The sequence below is a fragment of the Mytilus edulis genome, chromosome 2 (assembly GCF_963676685.1).
Source record: "Mytilus edulis chromosome 2, xbMytEdul2.2, whole genome shotgun sequence".
NCBI classification, from domain to species: Eukaryota; Metazoa; Mollusca; class Bivalvia; order Mytilida; family Mytilidae; genus Mytilus; species Mytilus edulis.
In genome coordinates, this window is record NC_092345.1 from 105,296,010 (window position 1) to 105,316,793 (window position 20,784).

General features: G+C 32.2%; 2 protein-coding genes across 2 annotated transcripts; one reads left to right on the forward strand and one right to left on the reverse strand.

Moving 5' to 3' along the window:
• Positions 1-1,612: 1,612 nt before the first annotated feature.
• Positions 1,613-6,407, reverse strand: LOC139513805 (uncharacterized). The gene is made up of 5 exons (XM_071302621.1): positions 6,108-6,407; positions 4,426-4,537; positions 3,675-3,788; positions 3,112-3,190; positions 1,613-2,347 (listed from the first exon to the last, which is right to left on the reverse strand). Exons 1-5 carry the CDS (start codon positions 6,296-6,298, stop codon positions 2,256-2,258), a joined length of 588 nt encoding a protein of 195 aa, XP_071158722.1. The 5' UTR covers positions 6,299-6,407; the 3' UTR covers positions 1,613-2,255.
• A 6,831-nt stretch (positions 6,408-13,238) lies between these two features.
• On the forward strand, positions 13,239-18,938 carry LOC139513806 (uncharacterized). The gene is made up of 5 exons (XM_071302622.1): positions 13,239-13,396; positions 14,639-14,750; positions 15,667-15,780; positions 16,142-16,220; positions 18,832-18,938. The coding sequence occupies exons 1-5, from the start codon at positions 13,308-13,310 to the stop codon at positions 18,921-18,923; spliced, it is 486 nt and encodes a 161-aa protein (XP_071158723.1). The 5' UTR covers positions 13,239-13,307; the 3' UTR covers positions 18,924-18,938.
• Positions 18,939-20,784: the final 1,846 nt, after the last annotated feature.

Here is a 20,784-nt window from a genome sequence, read left to right on the forward strand (position 1 = left end):
CATTGCTTTATACGACTAGATTACACATCGACACTCTCTTGCTCAAGCGGAGCTGTAAATATGTTAATATCCCAGTGATCCCAAGTCGAAATTCCATTGACATCGATATTTTGAAATAAAATCTTCTCCTAATACATTAAGTTTCACACCTCCAACATAAATTGGAAATGCTATAGTAGATCTGAAGTGTGCATTTTACGTACTTTATGTACTTTCTGTACGTTAAATCGACTTTAACAAAAGAACTATGTCAAATAAAGGCAACAGTAGTATACCGCTGTTCAAAACTCATAAATCCATGGACAAAAAACAAGATCGGGGTAACAAACTAAAACTGAGGGAAACGCATTAAATATAAGAGAACAACGACACAACATTAAAATGTAACACACACAGAAACGGACTAAGCATAAGACAAAATCCTATGAGAATAACAAATATAACATCAATACAGAATCCGGGTCCGTTCGCCCTGATTCTGGTTCGCCCTAATGTCTGTTTGCCCCGAGTCCGTTCGCCCTGATTTTATTTTTTAGTATAGTGTTGCGTTGTGTGTATATAATTGAATGTGTTGCAGTCAGTCTACAATTTCGCCGAATATTTACGATGTTTCATGTTAACTTGTCTAAAGCTAGCTGCTATACTATGTTATAAGTTTCAGTACATTTCAGGACTACAAGATATTGTGACTTCAAGGTATTGAGGACTAAGTTTGTATCTGTATGTAATTACGTTACTAGGAAATATAAGTTTGAACTTTCTGTTAATTTCAGCAATCAAAATTCAATCAACAGTAATTAAAAGCAAGGATTTGTATACTATACAAATCCTTTTTAAAAGTAATTATAAAATAAAGTGTAAGAATGCAGCCAAGAATTTTTATTTAATTAATATAAATTTGGCAAATATTCTGTATTTAACTTTTAATAGATACGCATAAATTTTAATATATATATATATATTTCGTCCATTGATGTAACATATACATATCATAAATGAATATAGGGTGAACGAACCCAGGGCGAACGGACTATCAGGGCGAACAAACTCAGTGCGAAAATGTAATCAGGGCGAACGATCCCGATACCATCAAAACCAATACATGAATTAGGGATAGATAAGTACCGTGACACGTCTTATAGTAATGTGAATTCACACTCAAAAATAAGAGAAAACAACCGACACAACGGAAACACAACGTTAAAATGTAACACACACAGAAACGAACTATAATTGGCCATATTCCTGACTTGGTACAGGACATTTTAAAATGCTTCGACACTATATCCGACTTGAATTTTTACTAGATAACATTTTTGTTCGCTATGGAGATTCTGTATATTGTCAGGTTATCGGACATTTAGGTCTAATTTTATTGATGAATGATGTTAGAATTTTTCATGTTTGTTTACAAAAGCAATATTTCCCCCTTTCAAATCAGAGCATATGGACCTTTTATAGCTTGCTCTTCGGTGTGAACCATGGCTTCGTGTTGAAGGCCGTATTCAACCTATATTTGTATTATACTTGTTAACTTTTTATACAATGTGACTTCGATAGGGAGTTGTCTCATCGGCATTCATACTAAATCTTAATTCTATAAGAACACATGTTTTGTTGTTGCTTTCGTTAACTTTTATTAATACATTATTTTTTTAAAAAGTGATAACAAAAATGAATTTAAATACAAAATATGAGAAATTTTAACAAACTGTACTTTAAATGTATGACTTTGTGTAACATTATCGAACGATATTAATAACAAATAATTGAAGAATTCAAATATTTACAGTCAATTACAATACAGAAATTGTGTTGCATATCTCGAACTCGTTTACAATGTTATAATGTAGTTGACACCAAGTTCTCGCGAGAGCTAACACTGTGATGCATCTCCTTACTATATAAAGATCATTTTACACAGTTTTGTTGTGTCTTCGCTTGCAACTTCAGTTCAAAATTAATTGAATCCTTACGACTATATAAAAACCGCATAAATGTATTAAACAACAATTACAAACAGAAGAGGAGAATTTGCATATTAAAAACAGTGCGAGATTCTAGAAGAGATCAACTTAAAAGAGTTGTTTATTATAGTACACTTAGAACATGGAACGTCGACAGATAATCTAATCATTGTTAAGAAGTAATAAAAAAAAATATGGTCGGGTTGTAAAGATTAAATTTTTAGGAAAATTATTGAGTATTGAGCAATGAAATTTGATCACAGATAGTACTCCTGATGTGTAGCTCACTCAGTATTTCATACAATCAGCACTTGAGTACTGAGTACATTGGGAGTTACTGGTCGATTCTGCATAACCTGTGATGTTACTTAATCCAGAACCTACAATAGAAAGAATTATTAAATGCTAAAACCTGGTAACATCAGAACCACAAATTGCATTTCAATATTTTCGTATTATTCTAAAACAAATGTTTATATGAGTAGTTATATTCTAAGTATTGCTTCTTAACAAAATACTTCTTTGAGGGATTCAGTCTGTGTGATAAAATTTATATATTGATTGTAACGTTTTCCTTTTTGTTCAATGAAGAAGTTACTGCCCAGTTATTTAACAACACAAACGGTAGTGAAATCACCTCTAAATCGAGTAGTCACCAACTACTAGTATCAGATTTCATATCTTTTTGACAGTGTTTTCCATTAGGCTAATTTTGATAAGACTAGTGTGTTTTATTAGCAGGCAGTATCATATATAAATATACAACTCATCTAAACTTGTGGCAATGTAGAGCTTGGCTTTTGGAATGAAACGTTTACAGTGAACTCTGCTGATAACTAGTGTGTCAATTGGTCTCTGGTTGAAAGTTGTCTCTTTAACAATAATGCCACATCGTCTTATGTTAATAGCTTCCTTGTTTCTATGCATTGTCGCATCGCTGTATGAAAATTTTGAACTAATCTTGAAAACTATAAAGTGTTTTAATTCATTTACATAGATATATGAAGATGTGGTTTGAGAGCCAATGAGACAACTCTCAATCCAAGTCACAATTTATAAAAGTAAACCATTACATGTCTGATACAAGCTATTAATTGACCATTTATGAGAAAATTGTACAATCTATGAATCTTTAATTATTTACCTGTGATTAAGTTGTGTAGATTACAATAGTTTGTTCCATAGTCCAGTACTGCATACCAAGTTTCTGACGTAGAGTAACCCTGAAGTGGATAGAAAACATGTTAGGATAAGCAAGAACTATTTAACCAGTAATAGTGACAAAAAGTTAGATAGAAGCTCCTCTATAATAAATTACTAGTTATCTGTTGGTATTGGTTCAAAATATTTATCGGTTTAGTGTTATTGCAAATCGTACATTTTGTTTTGAATATTTGTCATAGTACTGATTACATATTAAAGTAAACATTATATAGTACCTCAGTTTTACAATTTATCCCTGCATCACTATTTAAAGGTAAAAGATAAAAGTAAACATTACCTCAGTTTTACAATTCTTTTTTGAAACCTGTCGTATTACTGATTACAAGTTAAAGTATTAAAACATCCCATAGTACCTCAGTTTTACAATTCATCCTTGCATCACTAAAGGTAAAACATAAAAGTAAACATTACATAGTACCTCAGTTTTACAATTCATCCCTGCATCACTAAAGGTAAAACATAAAAGTAAACATTACATAGTACCTCTGTTTTACAATTCATCCCTGCGTCACTAAAGGTAAAGGTCAAGTCATCTTTATAATGTTTGCTTGGAGTTTCATGTATGGCTTTTAAGGTATTGGTGGATTCACTAACGAACTGTAAATAAAACAATAATTTTACACACAATTTACATTTACAAAAATAATAAGTAGTTAAGAATATAATATTGTCTTTAAAACCATTAAAACATCAAAAGAGGCAAGCTTTAGTAACACTTTGAAATCTGACTGGAGATAAATACATTAAAAAGCCTCACATTACCAGTCTTCAATTGACATAGTTTTATTTATAAAGTGACGTTAGAACCCATGTAAAATAGTACTAGTAATGAATCGCTCACACTGTTGTACTCCAACTTCAGGACCCGCTAATTATGAAATGGTCTCTCAATAAATAAGTTTAAATTTGAAGACTACATTATTGCAACAAGTCTGCTAATCTTAAAAGAAAGAAAGGATATTGTAGATACATATAAGTATGTATATTTGGACTGACATCTAGAAAATGGCAAATTAAAAAATCGTTTGAGAACTTAATATGATTATAACTTTCCCATTGTTAACTTTCAATTTTTAAGTACATGCAGCTTCTGAAAATAAAGTACATGTGAGCTAGATGATACGATATGTAAGGCTTGCATTGCCTATTATCAAATCATTAGTAGAGGCTATGTCTTTCCATATAAATTTTGACTGCCCTCTTGGTAGCTACATCCTCATTATTTAATTCTTACTTTGTATAGACATTTTTCGCCTCCGTTCTTACAGTTGTCTGGTCCATTCCATAGTGCTATTTGGTTTTTCAGTTTTGTTTTTACATTACTACACGTCATGGAGGGAAACATCCTAAAAAAGATTCATAAGCAATGTGAGTGATAAAAACATAATAAAACAAGAATGTGTCCCAAGTACACGGATGCCCCATCCGTACTATCATTTTCTATGTTCAGTGGACCGTGAAAATGGGGGAAATCTCTAATTTGGCATTAAATTAGAAAGATCATATCATAGGGAACATGTGTACTCAGTTTCAAAGTTGGTTGGACTTCAACTTCATCAAAAACTACCTCGACCAAAAACTTTAATCTGAAGCGGGACAGACGAACGAACAGACGGCCGCACAGACCAGAAAACATAATGCCTATGAATGGGGCAAAAAAAACTAGAGGCTGTAAAGAGCATGTATCGCTTACATTGATCAATTGCATCTTCGACGATATGCAAAAAAAAACCCAAACAACAACTCATTAATTTGAATCCCAAATCTCATATTCCGAAGTCAAATCAAGTACTCTGGTAGAGCAAGCTTTTCAGCTTTTGTACAATTAGTTATGAAACCCGCGACTGACGCAAATACTAAGTTTATCTAAGTTTAATTACAACCAATTGGTCGATGCAATCGCTGGTGGAGTTTTAATTCCCCCAGGGTACTATCACTAGCCCGGTAAGTTTTAATTCCCCCAGGGTATCACCAGCCCGGTAAGTTTTAATTCCCCCAGGGTATCACCAGCCCGGTAAGTTTTAATTCCCCCAGGGTATCACCAGCCCGGTAATCTGAGTAGTCAACTTCTATGTTGACATGTAAGTAAGTAAGTAAATAGTTTATTAAAGTTTCACATATTGATTGACATAAATATAAACAACATTATATAAATATATACACATAAAACAATCAATATCCAGCCATAAAAACGACTTATGAGACACTAAAAAGCTTAAAATTGTCATTGATACGGTCGATCATAATTATAAGTTAATGAGTTTATTTATGAACCGTTTACAAAACTTTGAATTTTTTAAATACTAAAGCTTTTCTACCTTATGAATAGATTAGAATTACCGTAGCTGTATTTGGCAAAACTTTTAGGAAGTTTTGGTCCACAATGTTCTTCAACTTCGTATTTAATTTGGCATTTTAAACCTTTTTTTTCGAGCGTCACTGATGAGTCTTCTGTAGATGAAACTCGTGTCTGGCGCAAAAACTAAATTTCAATCCTGTTTTCTATGATGCGTTTCTTGGGAAATTTCAAATAATGAGTTGAAAAGTATAAGACAATGTCATCTGCAAAAACTAGGAGCATCCCCCAAAATAGTGCGGAAGACATTCATCAATCACGAATCACACTATACATCGGAGTAGTCGGTAAAGATAGGCCCTACTTACTTTAAAATTGCACAGAAACTTGGTATAGTATACAGATGATGTTTTAAACTTTCAATCGTCTTCCGAATATTTATAAATTATTTGATACGAAATATCCCCACAGCAACCTCTTTGAACGAAACGAATTCGAGTTATCTCTCTTTTTTTCTTCTGAAATGGTTATTTAACTTTTTAAAAGAAATCAAACTGAAAGAGAAACAAGTTACAGGTTGTCACAATTAGTCAGTTAAAAATAGTAGAGTTATATCTTACCAATTAACTCTGCATGAGGCATGTAATGGGTTTGAAGCAGCAAATCCAACAAAAAGTCCAAGACCGGCTAAAACTACGACTGTTAATACGACCATTGTTATTTTACAACACAAAGGTATTTTCTTGCAACACGAACAGCAGGATTTAGGCGAATTATCAGTTCCAAGCTTCCGGTATGGTTTACTGCTCATGACAATGAATGTACACTTGATAGTACTCGGAAACAAACAATAGTTATATAAGGTATTTAATGTCACATGATTATGAGCGTGGTTTATTTTTGAAGTTTATAAATAGAATGAGGGACATTAAGGTTGTTAATTTCTTTTTATTTGCTTTTGAAATAAAAAAGCACAAAATAAATTTTATACAAGGATTGAAATTTCTTTCTCAGAAATTAGTGATAATTATAGATTATCGCTATTTTGTGCATTTTTCCTTTGATCTTTTTTTGTGATAATTTTCATATCATACTTCTCGCTTGAGATGGAAAAATTATTGCTAGAAACTAAGGAGGCCACGTGGCGTTGCTAACCAAATTGACATGAAATTGACAACGTCGTCATAGGTAAAATAGCGATAAACAGATTATCATTGGTCATCTCAACTCGATTGCTTTTCTCACTTTCGCTGTACCAGCTCAAGCGAGAAAATCAATCTCGTTGAGATGATCAACGATAATTCGCTGTACCAGATCAAGCGAGAAAATCAATCTCGTTGAGATGATCAACGATAATCTCAACGAGATTGATTTTATCGTTGATCATCTCAACGAGATTGATTTTCTCGCTTGAGCTGGTACAGCGAAAGTGAGAAAAGCAATCGAGTTGATGATAATCTGTTTATCGCTATTTTACCTATGACGACGTTGTCAATTTCAATGTCAATTTCGTTAGCAACGCTACGTGCCTCCTTAGTTTCTAGCGATAATTTTCCCATCTCAAGCGAGAAGCATGATATGAATATTATCACAAAAAAAGATCAAACGAAAAATGCACAAAATAGCGATAACATTTGTTATTAAAATAAACATTTCAATCAAGTTAACAGTTAAACATATTATGCGGATATCGATATCACGGAAGTATAGTGTTTGGCTGAGCTTAAGCCTAGTGTTTTTTCGAGTGAATCGGTCCACTTTTTTCGAGTGTAGATCTTTTTTTTTCGAGTGATATAATACGCCGTTAGGACATTTTAGCTTAGTTTAGTTTTATTCATGACTGTTTATCTGGTTAATGAAAACTATATACACAATTGTGAGCGCAAACTACGCATAACTTCCTTGAATATCACTTAGGAAAACTTTACTATGGAAGAGATGATTTCAGCTTCCCAATTGTTAACTTTCCATTTCTATGTAACAACATTCCAAACAGCGCCAGCATACAGAGTATATATACAATATCCTCGGGCCAATCTTATTAAAATATTGATCTCTTATTACGTTATACTACATCAGAGATCAATATTTTGATTAGATTGATTACGTTATACTATAAGTTATATGGTTCGTTACTGACCCCCTACGGATGCATCTTATAGAGGGTTTGTAAAACCCATAAGGGGTGAGGCCGGAGGCCGAATCCCCTATGGATTTTATTTACCCTCTATGCATCCGTAGGGGGTCAGTAGTTACCCGTTTAACGAATTTATCGCACGCTCGACATTTTCTGCTTAGTTTAGTGGGAAAATAAACAATGAAACACAACTACATTAATATATGACGTCACCATTAGCGCGTCATGAACCCCCTATGAAATTTACTAACCGTAGCTACGGTCTCATATGGGATCATTATAAAAAAAAAAACATGCAAAACTATGTTATTGGGTCTTTTTAATTCACAGCTATGAAAATATATCAAAATAACACTTGCATATCGTTAGATATGAATGTTTTGTGATACACAATATACAGTTTAACTTACAGTATGAAATGTTATAAAAACATCCTTAATATTTTCTTAAACCCTTGGAGATAGCCATAATTAACGGTTATGTTTTACTATAAATCCTTTCAGACTTGAAATAGGACTATTATTCATATGATTTGGTTTTTGATTTGTCACTTTTTATTGCATTTTGATACAAACTTTTTTTTTAGTGATTTAGGAGGTGTATGTTGGTTTTATAATAACAAATTTCACCAAAAGGAAATGTTACATTTTTTAAGTCAATGGTGAAACCAAAGGACAAATTAGTAGGATAAGAGTTATCGCAAGATTTGGGCATTTACAATAGTTTCTCCCTTAGCAATATTACCTGTAAGCATGTTTTGCAAAAAACCCAAACAATTACAATAATGTATGTTGAAAATTTAGTGAAAAAATCTTAAAAGTAAGTAAAAGCTATATCATAATTGAAAATAGTGTCCATGGTGTACCCTTATACAAATCTTTTTTTGAAAACATTTCCTGAACTTTGAATTATGAAATATATTGATTATAGAAACATGCACCAGGAACAGCATATAGAATAGGGGAATGGAGCACTTATTTCGTAACTAAATCTTAAAATACACCTTAAATCATTGGTGTTACTGTCAATGGTGAGACCATTTTGATAAAATAACACCGTTGAACAGTTTAGTAACACCACTGAATATATCATGACAATCAGCATTATTTTGTGTTTCTTTCATGCTTAACAAGCGAAACATCATATTATTTACGAAAAACAATACTTATTTAACAATGTTTTAACAATATCATGTATTACATGTACAAAGTTTTCACAAACTGATGTATGCTGGTAACACCAATGACACTATTTAGTAACACTATTGACATTTTTATGCCCCACCTACGATAGTAGAGGGGCGTTATGTTTTCTGGTCTGTGCGTCCGTTCGTCCGTTCATCCGTCTGTCCCGCTTCAGGTTAAAGTTTTTGGTCAAGGTAGTTTTTGATGAAGTTGAAGTCCAATCAACTTCAAACTTAGTACACATGTTCCCTATGATATGATCTTTCTAATTTTAATGCCAAATTAGAGTTTTTACCCCAATTTCACGGTCCACTGAACATGGAAAATGATAGTGCGAGTGGGGCATTCGTGTACTGAGGACACATTCTTGTTAGTTATTGATGTTATGTTATATTATTAATTCGTATATTTTAACAAATTTGATTCGTTTAGAGATAGTCACATGTTAAACTATATTTTCGAAGGTAGAGAGAAAACGGCGGATAGCAAAAAGCATATTGCACGGTTATTCGAGATGGCTTGTAAAACTAAGATTTATTGGCAGTATTGACCAAAGCTTTTTATTATTAACACAAATTTAAATATGTACACATATAGATTCAACGATATAAATTGTTCAACTAGATAGATTCATAGATGTATAGATTCATAGATGTATAGATCATTTTTTGGTTACCTCTGGCAACCTACAGATACTAGATAGATATATATAGATAGATAGATAGATGTATGATCCTGGGATACAGCGATCAACTAACTTAGCTGTTGGATCCTGGGATACAGCGATCCACAAAATGTACTTTTAATGTCACTAAAATATAGACAACTGTAACTGTAGTTTATCACACGCAGCGAAGTTGCCAAACACATTTTTCACTTTTTAACGATCAAATGTTTCTATACAACCAACATCTAACTGACTACTGCAATTTTTGACATCACATGGCAAATCATCAATGGAGGAGAATTTTTCATACTGGAACTCTAACTACTCGTATATACATGTACCTGAAAATAAAAAGAACAAAAGAGCAGTACCCAAACAAAACTACATGGTTTAACTATATATGGTGGAGGGAGGGTGGGTATTTTCAAAATACTTCTCTCTGTATTGTAATTACACGTTTGTTCACTTGCAGCTCAAAGTTGAAAAGAACGCTAACGTCAAATTGACGTCACCACTATACAGCTTATCGACTATATATGCATTTATAAAGGAGAGCACTGCAACGGACGATATTAAAACTTTCCACTAGAATAACCGAATTTATGTATATATATTACATAAATTCTATTATTTTTAGAATATCTAAAAACCGATATACTTTGTGACGTCATGTAATGAATTTCTGGATATTGTTTAATGTTTTGAAACAAATGTTATCTGTGATTGATTATTTGACGAAAAAAAGTCTTCAAATACATAAGATGTCCTCAGTCAATATACTTCTTTCAGGTCAATATATCCTTGTATCGACCTCATACAAGTGCTATATTTGTATAATATAATTTGAGATATTTTAGCCTAAGAATTATTTTTTATCTTTTTCTTTTGCTCGGTGTTCTTGGCTCTGTGTTCAGAACTTAACAAAGGTAAAATTTGAAATGTGATGTCAATGGTGATACTATTGTGTCATTGGAGTTACTGAAGGGTCAGTGGTGTTAGTACTTACTATATAAAAATGCGACATTTTATTTATTTTCATTCATAAATATAAGTGTTTTTTGAGGTCGTGTACGAAGTATTAGGTATATCTTTATCATTCAATCTTACACAATTCACATATATTCATTTTAAGTGCATATTTTAGTATTTACAACGGCCATGATTAGGACAGCCAACTTTTTTACGACAATGTATTCTGAAATTATTTTTGAATAGAATGCACAGCTATATGAATAATGCCAACAAGTCGTAATTTTAACCTAATTAACAAATTGGAACAGTTGTTTGATGTTAAACAATAATATCTAGTAGCTAAATCTATGCTTTAAATTGGTAACACCATTGACACGATTCTATCAAAGCATGACCTAAAATTGTTAAAATTGAAGGAACTCTTCATATTTCCCATTGCATATTTCTGAATATCGTTGCTACCATACTATAGAATAATTCCTTGATAGAGGATTGCTGATCACAAGCTATTAAAGCAATAGTTCCAAATGGTGAAGTTGAAATCATTTCTTCGTAAATTTTACAGACAACATCACGAGTTGGTTGATCGTTATATGGAATAAGCGTTTCACAGATGATAAAGGATATGTTACTTATGTCGTAACTATAATCCGTTTCCCTATTCACTACGAATGTGACATATTGAATTAGACTATTTACCGGGTTTGTTATAACATGAGCAACACGACGGGTGCCACACTTGAAGCAGGATCTGCTTATCCTTCCGGAGCACCTGAGATCACCCCAAGTTTTTGGCGGTTTTCGTGTTGTTAAGTCTTTAGTTTTCTATGTTGTGTCATATGTACTGATGTTTGTCTGTTTGGTATTTTTTTCGTTCCCTATTGTTAATTTTCCCTTTTTTGGTAATGTTCCTTTGGCACCATCTTACGGTGTTTATATTTCACAGCTCGTTCGCTATGTTCCTGTCTGTTTTGACGTTTTCGATATTATTGAATATAATCTATCATGCATTACTGGTAAATTGTTAAGCCAGGGATTTCGTTACCACAATTTACTTAAAGCCTTTACTAAATTCTTCCACAGACATAAATATTTGGTTTTGAAGTTTGGTTGTGCCTCTAGAAAGCTTATTTCAAACGGGATAGCACATCCTCATATTTACGGAGATGTTGTTTTATACCGTGCCCGGGAATTTAGAAACGATCCTGGCAAACTAATTAGCTTGTTCTCTGCTGAATGCTACACTTTGTTCATAGTTTTTGAGTGTAGCGTAATACAAGCGGATTCCAATTGAGTAAACTTATTGATCCTTTAATAAAATTATTCTAAAGTGTTACCAATTCAACACTGTAATTAGATCCTTGAATAATGTTTTATTGGTATTAATATTGATTTTGTTATCAGTGAATTAAAAGCAAACTATAACTATTATTGTAATATACATATACACTTTCATGGATCTACAATCTGTTATGTATCTTGGCATTGCACAAGGTCATATGTTTTTCTCTGACTGTTTATGACGTCTTTACACTAAACCGATTTAATGTTGGATGTGTACTCATTGATATTTTTTTCTTAAATACATAAATTTTTTTATAAGTTGTTATTGGAGTTGAACTAGCCGTATTTGTTGTTGGGAAATACTAGTAACTGGAAACGTCCAGTCTGCATGAGTAGTATTTCTATTTGTGAGTTAAGCTTTTTTCAACTGATTTTTATAGTTCGTTCTTATGTTGAACTGTTACACCACTGTCACAGGTTAGGGGAGGGTTGGAATCCCGCTAACATGTTTAACTCCGCCACATACCGTTTTTATGTGCCTGTCCCAAGTCAGGATCGAGCCTGTTATTCAGTAATTGTCGTTTGTTGATGTGTTACATATTATCTGTTTTTCGTTCATTTTGTACATAATGTTTCAGAAAAAGGGAGAAGGTTTGGTACCATTAAAACGTTTAATCCCGCTGCAAATGTTTGCACCTGTCCTAAGTCAGGAATCTGATGTACAGTAGTTGTCGTTTGTTTATTTAATTTATACGTGTTTCTCGTTTATTTATATAGATTAGACCGTTGGTTTTCCCGTTTAAATGGTTTTACACTAGTAATTTTGGGGCCCTTTATAGCTTGTTGTTCGATGTGAACCAACGCTCCGTGTTGAAGGCTGTACCTTGACCTACAATGGTTTACTTTTATAAATTGTTATTTGGATGAAGAGTTGTCAATTCGGGGCCTTTTATAGCTGACTATGCGGAATGGGCTTTGCTCATTGATGAAAGCCGTACGGTGACATATAGTTGTTAATTTCTGTGTCATTTGGTCTGTTATGGAGAGTTGTCTCATTGGCAAACATACCACATCTTCTTTTTTTATATAATCTTTTTCCACAGTAAATACTTATTGACTTTTTTGTATAACCTTACGTATAGCACTGTAATAATAAAAAAAAAAAGAACTTATCAAATCTTTAAGGCATCACATATTTTGGAAAACGTGCCTTTCAGCAACTTATTTTTATAATATATCTTACATTGCATTTTCGGGTTACTGTCTCATTGATATATTATACCCAAACTGATGAGAATCTTTTGAGTTATATGACACATTTGCAACTCCTCAATTATTGAATGATCATTTCTACAATCGAATAAGCTAGACCTATCAATCTTAATGTCAGTCTTGTGTAAGTTCAGACGTACTTGTAATGCCAAATATTCTTCTAAATATTGAACATTCCAAGGTCTCGTATCAGTGACGTTGTTTCTTACATCATGTTTGGTCACTGTGTGAGATACGTATATATAACCTTGACAGAGAAGACAGACTTTCTTTACAAGTTGTGCCTCTAAGAAGAACAATCAATATGAATAGTTATATTTCAGTAGCTCTTGTTGCTATCTTTGCTGGATGTTCAATTGCCTATCCAACCCATGCTTCCTGTAAAATACAATGGTAAGTATATATTTGACATTTAAACTTATATTAGGACCATATGAACTCGGTAAACTGATATTCTATAAATACTTGAAGACGCACCAGGTAAACGTCAACGAAGGCATGCATTTGATTTTTCATTATAAGTACGTTTTCAAATAGCTACTTGAAAATTCGAACTCTATTCATTTATATATATATTTCAGAATTTTTTAATTGATCAGTTTGTATAAATTATTTGCAATATTCAGATGCAGTTCAATGCATTAAAAAAAAAGTCGTTAATACCGCCCACTTTTACTTCTCTTTTAATTCTGACAATGGCTGGCTTGTAGTAAGTCAAAAGTTTACATATATTACGCATATAAAATAAAATTCCAAAAGTAATAGGTAACGTGTCTGAAGTTCTTATCGTTGGATTTCAAATATATTCTCTTATCATCAAATTATTTTACTGCCGCAGACACTATGCTATGACAAAATGGCTAGTTTTATTCTGAGATCTTGTTGAAAAGATCTTTACAATTTAAGCTCACTTTGCCTTTGAGCAATGCAAACTATTATCATCGCTGGCTCACCCTGCGTCCGACTCCCACCCTTCGTCGTCGAAATATCTTCTTTTAAATATTTTCAAAAGACCATAGGACAAATATAAACCAAGCTAGAACTAACCCTTAGTTTGTCTGATATATATAAAGATTAGGTATCTGTTATTTGACGTATCATCGTTTTTCGTCATGACATTGTCAGGGTTTTATTCGACTTAAATTAGTTGAATACATGTATCACGCTCAGGTGATGGAGGACAAGACTGTGGCTAAGATAAAAAAAAAATATATACTTGAACACGTTTATATTCATCTGTGACATAGATCATAATCATAACGGTCAACAAAATCATGATAATATCAGTACACGATAAACATAAGCTATATTGAGCTTTTTGTCGTCTAAGTACCATTAAAAAGTATATTTCAAAGTTTCATGAACTGCAAAACATTCAATGGGATAACTTTCCTGTTTTCAACCAAACGCAATCTTTGAATATTTCTTATAAGCAGTTTTGAACGTTTGTGAGCTACGGCTTAATAAATGGATAAAGGCATGTATGAAAATTCAAAAAGCTCAACAACTTCAATACTTTTTCGAAATCTGTGCAGGAATAGTTAAAATCCGTTTGGAAGTACTTTTGTAAATTCAGAACATTACACTAAATTTTATGTTTGGTGTTAATGCAATTTTTATTTGTAATTTTGCCAGGACATTTGGAATCAGTTGTGATATGGTAAAGGACAAAATCAAGACCCAGATCTCTACATGGAAAACAGCAGATAACTGTCCAAATGGAGCAGGCGAAAAATGTCTGTATACAGTACGTATTGTCAGGAGTTAAAAGTTGTCTATAATAGACAAGTAAAAAGTTGCTGCAAGAAGTTCTTTTACTTTATTAATTACAATTTTACCGATTAAGTATGTTTTATACATTTTAACATCAGTATTTTGTTTTAAACTAAAATATTTTAAATGCTATTTAAAACCTCTTTAGATCTGGTATGTTTTCTATTCGTTGTAAGCTCTACCTATACCGAAGGGTTTTGTTTTTGCAGATGAACCAAACACATTTATAGTAGTATGCATTCCTTCATTTAACATAAGATGAGTGATATTGGCTACTGTGTGCACGGCATGTGTTTCTAATATATCCAATCACAAATTAAAAAAAACAACATTATGTATCAAGTATTGCAACATAAAAAGGACCAGGACAGCTCATCATTTCTTTTTTAAGCCAATTTTACCCGAGCGAGTGTCAATCATTCCTTAGTTGTTAAATATTTTCATGTCCTTATGTTAGGATCAGATATTTTTAAATCGTTGGAATTGTTGGATTCGAAATATGATCTTTCTATATCATTTTATACTTAATATATATGCGTAATGTTGCAAGGAACTGAAGTAAATGAAACTGTTTACCAGTTCCTTTGTTCAAACGATCCTTCATACTGCATCGTATAAAAAAATGTTTGGTATAGTTTAGCAGGCTGACTGAATGGTAAAAACAGTAAAGAGCCTCTTGATTTAGCGCAGTAATTTGAATATCATGTTTGAAAGATACGCTGTAACTTGACTGTGACTAAATAGTACACCAACTTAAGAATTACAGACATATTTGCGGTAAGTACTGTAATATCATAATAAGACTAGCCTCGTTATGTTCTTGTATAATGCAGTACCTTCATTATAATACTTTTAAATTGATTGTTTATTTATTTCACTTGATGTTTCAGTTTGTGAGTGAAACAGATACAACTATAACAGCAAAACACGCGACACCAGTTAAACACTACATGGACGATTTGACCTTCACCTTTACTCCAAGTAACAGCATGTGCAACGTCAAGGTAATTTTAAGGGTTATTCGGATATGTACTTCTCTTTATACTTTTGTTATATAAAACAAAATCTTTGGTCACATGAAAATATTTAATTGATAAAATTTTCTTTTTTATGGTAAATACAATTCCGCAAGCGTCGCTCAATAGTATCGTCTATTGCGCGCGATCCGGTACCTATTGTCGATATATACATCTGGTGCAGTAAAACTTGTAGTGTAAATATTTTAAGTATTATATGCGTTTGGCGTACTAAATTATAATCCTGGTACCTTTGATAACTTTTTATGGCTTTATATGTTCTAGTTGTTTAATAAAGTAGGTAAGGTAAATTCGTTTTAATAATGTTTTAAAATGTTTTAATTTGTAGGGTTACTCCACATCAGAAACATGGTATGCTTACCTTGACTACAGCACAAACTATTGTAATCTTAACAACCTTATCACAGGTATGTCATTACCTAATCATAGGTAGAACTACTATATTAACTTATATATGTAGGACTCTAAAGTGCGATGGTACTCTAAAGTGCGATGGTCACGCTAAAGTGCGATGGTACTCTAAAGTGCGATGGTCACGCTAAAGTACGATGGTCTACGCTAAAGTGCGATGGTGTCAGACGCTAAAGTGCGATGGTTGTTTGTTTTTTAAGTGCGATCAGAAATCAAGCTAAAGTGCGATGCTATGACACGCTTAAGTCCGATGGTGTAACGGGAATGTGGTTCAGGCAATGGTTTTCGTTTGTTGCTGAGTTCCTATTACATTTTCGTTTATTGTTTTGATTATGTGTCAACCGTAGTCTTAATCTTTTGAATTGTTTTACACTGGTCATTGTATAACCCTATATAGCTTGTAGCGGCATGGACCAATGCTAAAACGTTGACGGCCGTATGATTATTAGCCGCATACATGTTTATTTAAAGTACGATAGTTGTTCAAAAGGTGTAATGGTTACACTGAAGTATTGTTAGTACATCTGGAATGTAGTGGAAGTCGTTTTTTAATATAATAATATGTTATAAGACAATGCCCCGTATTAAAGGTCATAATTAAAGTTGCATATTTCAATGACATTAGGTCGAAGATAGATAGTTGTCGTATTGGCAGTCATATAGTATGATGATACTACACATCTGTTTGTTAGGTTGCTGTCTAATTGACATATGCTAGTATTTATTATTTAACAGAAATAACAAACCGTATAGTATTTTTTTTTGTATTGAATAATTCAATTAATAAGTAAATGTTTTGATTAAAGTTATTTCTACAATTTCACAAATTAAGTTAACCTATTCCAGCAACGACCAAAAATTCCAGATTGGGATCATTTGTTTTTCTTTTCTCTTCTTTCTTTTCTCGTGTAATAAAAATCCTTAATCTGGACAAACATTCTCGTCATAATGCTGTCGAACGTTTATAACGTCAATGTATTTGCAGAAAAACGCACTTTAGCGTATCAAACCATCGTACTTTAGCGTAGGCCATCGCACTTTAGCGTGACCATCGCATTTTAGCGTCCCCATCGCAATTTAGAGTCCTACCTATTACTTTATCACATGTTTGCAAATCATGTAGTAACTGGTTTGTCCATAATAAATACAAGCATGATAAAAACAGAAACACTAGCATGATAAAAGACAGAAACACTAGCATGATAAATACAGAAACACTAGCATGATAAAAGACAGAAACACTAGCATGATAAAAGACAGAAACACTAGCATGATAAAAGACAGAAACACTAGCATGATAAAAACAGAAACACTAGCATGATAAAAGACAGAAACACTAGCATGATAAAAGACAGAAACACTAGCATGATAAAAGACAGAAACACTAGCATGATAAAAGACAGAAACACTAGCATGATAAAAAAAAACAACACCAGAAACACTAACATAAATTAAAACAGAAACACTAGAATATAAATTAAAAAAAAAGAAACACTTGCACGATAAAAACAGAACACTAGCATGATTAAAAACAGAAACACTAGCATGGTAGAATCCTATGAACAATCTTAAATTGAAAGTTTTGCAAAAAAGAGTTTCTGGTTATAATGAAGGGCATGGAATAAATAGCATTCCAATCCTCAATCTGCATATTTAAATCTCTTTCCCATTTTTTACAGGAAGATAAAGATAACACTTTATTATCCTCCAAAAATAATGTATAGAAAAATTTACAAGATTTTGGTTCCTTTTTAACTTTATCTATATATTTTTTTTCAATAATTTCCAGTTTTGAACTTACTTCTTTTATACTTTCCCATCTCTTTGGAATCGCACTTAAAATACTATAAAATTCTACAAAATTAGTATTGATATCATACTTTTTTTAAATTCATCATATGAGAATAATGTATTATTATCTGACATCAGATCATTAATGAAGAATATACTATTTTCAACATATTTGAACCTCAAAATCATCTTGCCATCCATTTTGATGTTCGGATTCAGCCATATGGACTGGGTCAAAATTTCAGTATTGTTTTCAGCTTGAAGCTTATTTTTTAACTTGGAAAAAAATACCAGGATATCATGCCAAAATGGATTAACTTTTTCTGCTAAATAAAGTAAACCTGCTTGACTTAAGTGTAAAATCTTGTCCCCCCCCAAATTTTTGTATATAACTAAGTAGCAAGACTTTCCAAGGAGAGTAATTTTGGGGATCTAATAATTTATACAGCCAAGACATTTTACACTATAGCAAAAATAATAAATATTAGGCATCTTAAGACCACCATCACAGTGTTCGGACATTATCACTGCCCTTTTCACTTTATCAGGTTTTCCTTTCCATAAGAAGTTAAAAAATATATTCTGAATCTCCTTCAAAACCCCTTCTGGGGGGTTAGGAAGGACAGTCAGAACTTGAACCAACATGGGAAGTGCTAAAGTCTTAATAACTACAACCCTCCCAATATATGTTAGTTCTCTATAAGCCCAAGTAATGTATGCAGTTAAACATACAAAACTTGACACGAGTAAACATAGGTCTTTCTGGATATGATTCGCAAGATCTTATAGAAAATTGAATGTCTAATTTTCTTTCAGGTTCTGGACTTGACAAGGTTAATGCATACAAGGAGGTCACAAGTGATTCTGTTTGTACACAATATTCCAGCAAAGACTGCGATAAATATTAAAAATTATAAAATGTTTTTGATATTTACTTGATATTCTATTTTTTTCTTCATAGTCAGCCAACCAAGTTGGTTTCATCTTTAGAGAAACAAAAGATTTTGCAAAAACAATAAATGTAACAGCTCTTTTTGTAGTTACTATAATATAATATTTCAAAATTTGAAATTGGTATTTCATTTCATATTGTTCTGCAATAATAAAAACTACAGAAGCACTTCGAGTCCTCAAGCCTCGTTGTGATCTTGTGGAGTTAACAAATAAAGACTGTAAAGTCTGTTGAACTTTAGATAACATGTAAGGAAACAAACAAAAAAGGAGTATATTATAATCTGTTTTCGCTGCTGTTACTTTAAAAAAAAAAAAAAAAAAAAAACGGTTATTATCAAACAAAGATCTATCATTAACGAAACATTTGGAGAGATGTTATCCATGGCTCAAATAACATTACGCAGAAACAAAAGATTTACACTGACTCGAGTCAATCAGTTGCTGATATAACACTGACCTTTGAAATAATGTTATAAAATATAATACGTTGTTTGTCATATCATGGACAATACGAAATTAAATTGGGTAAAAGTTTAACATATGATTTAAAGGACAACATCATTACACCGAAATAGTAAGCAATTTTCATTCTTGATCCGTAATCTCAAAATCAGACAAAGATATCATCACTCGTCAGACATTATAGAAATTTAGTTTCTGAAAACATGGACAAACAGGTCATACATTTGGAAACACAATGATTGCCAAAGTTGTAGTCTAGGAATCGACGATGTTATTTTCACCTTTTGAATCTTCCTCCTCCATTATCTAGCCAAGTTCGGTTAAAACAATATTAAAGGTTCAAAGTAGTTATCAAAGGTACCAGGATTATAATTAAGTACGCCAGGCGCGCGTTTCGTCTACATAAGACTCATCAGTGACGCTCATATCAAAATATTTATAACGCCAAACAAGTACAAAGTTGAAGAGCATAGATGATCCAAATTTCCCACAATTGTGACAAATATGAAGACGAACCGCGTTGTCTGGCGTATAAAAATATAATCCAGGTATCTCTAATAACTCTTTATAATATACTATGCATAAACAATAATATCTACAACAAATTAGGTCTTGTTCCTCGGAACTTTGTTTCTTATCTCGCAAGGTCGTCGGATAATAATTAAGTAGGATTTGTCTTATAAACCTAACCACACTCATTTAGTTCATCGAGAGATTACAAATAAAGTAGGTATAAAACGAGCACAATGATATGTACCACAAATTAGGTCTCCTGTTTCGGACCTTGTTTTTCTTATTTTGCAAGGTCGTCGGATTACAAGTATATTGTTTATAAAACGTACCAAATATTCCTTTATTTTAATATCAAGGAATATTTATAACTTGTATTATACTCGAACATTGATATAAAAAGGTTCAGATTTAAAAGTATATCTAATTATTGGGTCTTATATTTAGATTATACAGTACTTTTTAATGATTTCGAATTCAAATGCAAAATTTAAATTCTAAGAATGATTCTAACAGACCTAGCTTGAACATATTCCGACTTGTTCTTGAGATTCAAATTGCTCTTTAATTAAAATAATTTGATTTAAAGAATATTACCATATTTAAGACGGAAAATATTGTATAAGTTTGTTAATTCAGAAGACCATTTAATATTATATTCTTCGTTGAATATCTCGGACAGAAACTTCCCAATTAAATTATGAAAACAGTTTATATTTTGTAATTTTTTTGGACATTTGGAATCACTTGTGATATGGTAAAGGATTATTATTAAAAACAGAAACACTAGCATGATAAAAACAGAATTACTAGCATGCATGATAAAAACAGAAACACTAGCAT